The sequence below is a fragment of the Epargyreus clarus genome, unplaced genomic scaffold (assembly GCF_041222505.1).
Source record: "Epargyreus clarus isolate Ecla_fem2 unplaced genomic scaffold, WU_Ecla_fem_2.2 ptg000002l, whole genome shotgun sequence".
NCBI lineage: Eukaryota > Metazoa > Arthropoda > Insecta > Lepidoptera > Hesperiidae > Epargyreus > Epargyreus clarus.
Genome location: NW_027332210.1, coordinates 7477741 through 7485013, shown reverse-complemented (window position 1 = coordinate 7485013; position 7273 = coordinate 7477741). Strand labels below are relative to the sequence as shown.

Below are 7273 nucleotides of genomic sequence, written 5' to 3'. Positions count from 1 at the left end.
ATCTGTGGAAAGTTATTTTCTTAACCATCGCCATATAATTCAACCATAACGTGAAGAACTCTCCACTTACGTGTAATTACTGTCTGATCGTAAATGTATGTATCTATAATAAATTGGTTATATTTGTTCGTTTATCCGTATATAAAGATAGATCGATAGAATATTATTTATTGCACACCTCAGTAGATCATAACAATAATAAACAATTATAATATAAACCTATATTATAGGTTAATTGTATGCAATAGGCGGCCTTATCGCTAAGCAGCGATCTCTTCCAGACAATCATGCCATGGAGACATAGAAAAGGTAGGGAGGATAAGGGAGGAAAGTGGGAAGTCTGGATGAAGTTAGAGAAGGAATATGAAACGTAGGACGGTTACTATACACAATGATAAATCAAACATAAATTACAATCAAACATAAAAAGTAAAAAGCCAATAAGATTATAAATAATGATAGAAGAAGGCGATAATAATATATTTAATATGCAAATGACGACAGCAAGACGGAAAGTCATGCATGTGAATACAATTATATAACTCGATTTTAAGTGATTCAACACCGAATATGTACAAGGGTAGTTTATTCCCCAAGGAAACAGCATTAGCATTAGTAAAGATATCTTGCAATTAGAATAGTTCGAATTCAGTATCCTCATATCATATCCAACAAGCGAGCCGTATACCGTATACCTGGGAATTGGCCACTGCCGCCCATATATACCACTAATCATTCCCAGGTACGAGTAAGATTAAAGTCCTTCCTGGACTCGGTCACAGATCGGTTGCTACCCCACCCCACTAAGATTTCACCCCTCAAAACCCTTCAAACCAGAAAACAGCCGCGCTTAACACTGTTGTTATAGGACAGGAACTATTACCTCATTTTCTTCAGTTTCTCCTTAAACCAGAACCTAGCAGCTCTTTCGTACTATCAAGGTAAAACTAGGTATATTCATAATTTGAATTGCGAAGTTGGGAAGTTTTCCTGTTAAAGCCTCTTATGTAGTAAATATCTTATTAAAACATTATTTGATATTTGGAGTGCTCAAGAATTAAATTTTGTTCTTGCAGTCTTATACTCAATAGATTTCTTCATTCGAAGCGTAATCTCCAAGTATCTTATTTGGGTCTTACTCGAACTTCGCATGCCCTTAAACTTTATATTTTATAGCCATTGATAATGTCAAATATAATGCACCTGTATGTAAAAATAAACGTTAATGGTCCGTATGTAGCTACCGTGGTTTTGTTGTTCATGTGTTATGTTATGCTTACCAAATAATATTTGAAGTATTTTGAATTATTTGAATCATTAAAGATTAAGTCCAAATTCCTTCAACATATTTTTGGTTAATAAGGATGCACTTTTTAAAAGGGATTTTATCAACAGACAAAGAATTTTTGAAGGTGGTAGAACAATTTGTGGTTCGACTCCGGCGGCACCACCACCACACCTATTTCCGCCTCATAACAGCAGTCAAGCGCTGCTGTGTTCTGATTCGAAGGGTGTAGTAAGGGAGACATACTTTACCGAGGCATTTCAACTTAGTCCTCCGGGGTAGCGATGCACCTAGCCGACTTGAAGTAGGAATGTTATCTTATCTGGGGCTGATGACATACAGATGTATGGACACCTATGGAGGTGGCAGTAGCAACTTACCACCTAATGGACAGCTCGTCTGCTACTTCCATATTATAAAAAAAATGTAAATAGACTCACAAGCGTTAGTAGATAAACAAAATAAGATAAAACCCACAAGGCATGTAGGTTTGATCGGTGATTTTAATGTAATCTTTTCACCGCCTTAGGTTGGAGTCACCTAATTATTATAGACCTTTCACTAGTTTAAAGGGTGATAGGTCATAGAACAACATACCTTATCTTATATTATAAATCACGCATCTTTGGATCCGTACATACGCTATTCTCCACAAAAGCTCAATTGAATTTTGTAAATGATTTTTTTCAATAAAATTTTGTCAATATGTATGGTTGATTATAAATTAAAAGTTTTTTTTTAATTTTATATTTTTAAAATTATTATTTTTATAATAGAGAAGTAATAAACAGCATGCAGTCCCTGATGGTAAGTGGTCACTGCATGTGTGACCAACCTCAAATGAGACTAGATTCCTATTTGAGTTTGGCCACAGATGCGTTGCTACCCCCGACAACTAAGTTAGAACGCCTTGGTTAGTTAACCCCTATGTTTCATTTACCACGCCCTTCAAAGTACAGCAGCGCTTATCACTTAACCAATTTCTGCCTAATAAGATATTATTACGCAGAAATTGGTTAAGTGGAATCACAAAAAGCCGAAGTCAGGCAGGACTATAATCTTATTTTGGGCTAATAACAGACGCCCATCGGCGGCAGATGCCACTTACTATCAGATGCACTGCATGCTCATTAGTTACCTCAATAATTAAAAAATATAATTCAGACGACGGCTATTTATTTACCGATTTTTATAGATATCTCATACTATTAGATATTGTAATTTGTACTAATTTTAATTATATTTATCTTTTTCTATGCAAATATTTGTTCTTGCTAACTACCATACCTACCTGTACAGGAGATGTCCTTACACTAAATTAAAATAATAAATCGAATAAACGTTAAGTGAGACAAAACACATCGTAACATACGGAAAGCAGTGCACCCGTCACTTAAAACACGCTTAAAATAACCAAAACAGGTTTCGTTAATTTCCACACAGATGCCTCTTACCCTGGAATTTAAGTAAAACATTATTTATCGAAATTTATCAAGCAAATATTAACAGAGTTATTAGCATAAACATTAGGGTCCAAACTGAATCGAAACTTAACCTAGATGAGAGGAGTAAATAGATAACTGGGAGGTGGGGGGGAAATGATAAAACTCTATGGCGCTGCGTCCAGTCCGCCAAACATAACTTGACATCCCTCGATGTCAGAGACCGTCGGCCGGCGAAAGATAAATAGAAACATGAAGTTTACTATCGTTCTCGTGCTCGCTTGTGCAGCTTTTGCCGCAGCTGACGATGACAAAACCCTGGAAACGGCGATCAGCTTCATCAAGGATTGCAATGTCGATTACATCGCGTGTGTTAAGGTTCATATTTTTTTCTAAGTGAAAGTGAAGTGAGAATGTTTCAGTGCACTTGGATCTTACTATCATTAATTTCACCGATTAATCTCGCGTGATCGTTGTCAAGATAGATTGAAGTTGAAATCGATATTGTTTAGTAAAGAATGTTTGTGTTTACAGGAAAAGTTGCTGGCAATTGTGGAAAATTTGAGAGCGTCTCGAAGCATCAAGATTGTTGATGGTGTAACTTTAAAAAGCGATGCAGTTATGAGGTCCCCAAAGCAACTGGACGATCTTCCCGTTGACCCCACAGCAAGGGACAATGAGGTCAATCAAAGGCTACTTCAAGGAGTTGTCAGCATTTTCGAAACTCATGCTCTGCAAGTTGAGATGAACCAGGCCGACAAACAAGAAGTGCAGCGGTCACTTGAAGAAGGTACGTTATACATATAATTATATATATGACACTTCATATTTTTAACACATAATTCTTACAAAATTATTAATACACTCATATAGATAAACAAATACTAAACATTAAAGTACTTGAATTATTTAGATTTATTCACTGGGAATCGAACCTCGACCATTGCACTACACTGAAGATCGTATTGGTGAAGGGTCAACGCACGAAGATCTTAAAATTAATTACACAGCTTTCGAAACCCAAACTTGATATTATTTACACAGTGATAGATAAAAATAAGATGCCATTAATGATAAAGTAAAGATGACTTTTTCTTCTCGATTGAAAACGAGACAATTACAAATCAAAAGGAAAAAGTGATCAACACGTTTAAATTCCGTGTGTTAAGTGCGTATAGTCATTGTACTTACACCTTTATTGTTATTAATTCTCACGTGTTTGTGTTTGTTTACAGGTCGTGGTAAGAAGAAGGGGGGCGGCGGTATGGGAATCATCGGACTTCTAGGAGCGAAGATCTTGTTGGGGAAGCTCTTCATCGTTAAGCTCATCGCGTTGAAGGCTTTAGCCACTGCCAAGATCGCTCTAGTCCTAGCCGTCATCCTCTTCGTCGCGTGGTGCTTGAAGCAGGATCACACGAAGACCACATACGAAGTGGTGCCACACCCACACCACCACGAGACTCATCTCCCTGCTCATGTGGAACACATCAGTCATGACCTCGGCCATGATGGAGGCCACGGACATGGATACTCCAGCTACGGTTCAGACTGGAACAAGAACCTCGATGACGCCCAGAACCTAGCCTACAGCGCCTACTCACCCCATAGGAAGTAGATAGACAATACCACCAAATAACTGGATCTTCCAACATAACCTCTATTGTACAAAGACTTATTTATTTAATTTATTTAAATTATTATTAATTTATTAACATTATTATTACTGAATAAATCGTTGAGTTCAATGCCTCCATTTTATTTTCTAACACCCATTTGCAAGTCATTAAAAATGAAAGTGGTCGAAAGCCAAAGATCAACATGGCCACATAAGGAAAAGTTACCAAACTTTATTTGATTGTATTAACAGTCGATCAATATGAGAAACTTTAACAATATTAAATAAATTAAGTTCTGTGGTAAATCAAAAAGAGAAAATCGTAGTAGATAATAGTATACAGCCCGTAAGTGTTCCAATGATAGGGCTTGCACTGTTCGTTATAAGATAATCATCTACGTCCAGTCTGGTATTATCCGAACGGAAATCAGAATTGCTTGGACCACTAAGAACCACATGTTCAAATCAAATCAATTTAATTTCACTTTTCTACACAATCGTCTGAATCTGTATAATTGACATAATGTTTTGAAGTTGTCTTCAATTCGTATAGATAATAAGTATTTTCGTCGCTATTAAAAAACGGATGCAGACAATCAAACAAGATTCTCGATAAAACAGTACATCGAAGCTTCAATCAATCACAGTCATTACGCCAATCACCTTTCATTTCATCAAAGACTACCGACCCCTCTTCACTTTTCCCTATATCCGGAGCTGTTACTTCATCGACCTCAAAATGAACCACTCTCTCTGTTTATATTTATGTATGTTCCACATTTTTATATTAGTATAATATTAGGCGGCTGTGAAATCTCGCATACTGGGCCAGTAAAGAAACTACTTTTAACTGCTATAACAGGTTTAAGATATTCATTGAAGGCTTGGCTTTCTACAGGTGGTTTTACGTTATTCTTTCAATTTCGTTACATGGATGCGTATAGTGATTTAATGCTACGAATAAACGCGATTGCTCGGCACACGCTATGGAAGATTGATAATGACGTGCACTGAATTGGTCATTAAAACAATAGATACGAGTAGAGTACAATCTACTCGTATCAATTGTTCGGTTCAATTTTTTTGGTGATGATTTTGATACGCTGTTTTTTATTGCATTTTTGAACAATTTAAATCATAATGAAGACATAGGTATAGCTAGGCACCCAATATAATATGTAACTATCCATTGCAAATATTCTTTGTTACCTAATCATTTAAAATTTATAAGACTGTAAGCTAAAACTCTTTGAAATATAAATTTTATTTTTATATGGCATATTATTTGCAGATAGATGTAAAATCTGAACCAAAACAAATTGAATTAATCGCTGGTATAGGAAGTGATAATTAATTTCTAATATGCACATAATGTGACAAATCAGACTAGGATAGGACCTAGGATTTGAACCTCGGACCCCTCGATCGAGAGGCTGAGTTTCACATCGGTTATCACTACGGGTCTTATAAAGGCGTATTGAATCTTGTTTAAGGGCTTAAAAGGGGTATCATATAAAAATCTATACACATTTTTAACTCGCACATAAATCTTACATTCCAGGGCTATTGTATGGCCTTTGACCTAGGCCTTACAAACCAGCTACTAGAAAGGCTTAAATGAAAGCGGTGTGAAGTAAACCACTTGGGCTTACGCTTCATATACAGTCCATTTTAGGTTATGCGTGCGATCCAAGACATTGATTATGAGGGAATTGTTGTAAGCTATTATATATTCAAATAATATATGTACACATATGTTGTATAACATAGGAGTAGCAGACGAGTATGCAGTCCACCTGATAGTAAGTGGCTGGGGTCGCTCATGGGTAATCAAGGACAGATAAGATTAGATTCCTACCTGATGTCGGCCACAGATGCGCCGCTAGCCCTGAAGATTAAGCTGGAACGCCTCGGAAATGTATGTGTCCCATCCCACATCCTTCGAAGCGAAATACAGTTATTTCATAAGATGGTATATTTGACAACCTAATCTTATTTTGTTCGTCAGTAGGATAATATATCTATGTTTGTTTGCCTTAAAATCTGCCAAAGTTCGAAAATTAAAATGTCTAAACTCAAATCGTAATGAATTTAACAGTTCTTTCATAACAACTTAATGTCAAATGTCACGACCTTGAATTATTGAAATTTCGGACGCATCCAAACTTTATTTAAAAAAGACGCTTTCTGCCAAACACAGCCCATACTAGGATTCCCTGTATCGTGGATACTATGCACACACAAAGACAGATATACAAACATCCAGACGCAGAACATTAACCAAAGTCTTCATATAGATGTCTGTTAGGCCGGGAATCGAACCCGGAACCCTTTGTGATGATATCCTAATCGCTCCGACATAGGTGCAAAGAAACTTTTTAGACCTCTAGCGTGGGAATCCGAAAATAAACACTGTTCTTGAACTACTAATAATTCAAATATAAACACATTATAAAACAGCAGCAGGAAATATTAATAATAATTATCATGACTATTTCCGTAAGAGAAATGTGAATACTGCAATTTAAAACTGCATTACATTTTACAAAATCACATCGTATGTATATCTTATGTATGTAATGTATCTAGTTCAAAATGGATTATTTTATATAGTGCATTTACATATACTTAATTTGTTTAAGTATATGTAAAACCACATAATTTTAAGATAAATTCAAGATAGAATTATATTTTTTAAAAGATACTAGAGACAAAAAAAGTTAATTTCAAGTGGAGTTAATTTAAAATGCTGTTTACATTTTTAAATTCTTATTTCATTACATTAAAGCCCAAATAAATAAATTTTAAATATTAACTTTTATTTTTAAATATTAAACAGTAAGTCTTAAAACAAAATCGAATCACGTATACATTTTATCAATTTAAACAATAACTATAACAAATAGCTTTATCAAAAGCTCTATCAAAGAA

At 35.4% G+C, this 7273-nt stretch overlaps 1 protein-coding gene across 1 annotated transcript; it reads left to right on the top strand.

Annotated features, from left to right (window-relative positions):
• Positions 1–2903: 2903 nt before the first annotated feature.
• On the top strand, positions 2904–4472 carry LOC140746962 (uncharacterized). The gene is made up of 3 exons (XM_073079162.1): positions 2904–3105; positions 3262–3517; positions 3963–4472. The coding sequence occupies exons 1-3, from the start codon at positions 2941–2943 to the stop codon at positions 4340–4342; spliced, it is 801 nt and encodes a 266-aa protein (XP_072935263.1). The 5' UTR covers positions 2904–2940; the 3' UTR covers positions 4343–4472.
• The last annotated feature ends 2801 nt before the right edge of the window (positions 4473–7273 follow it).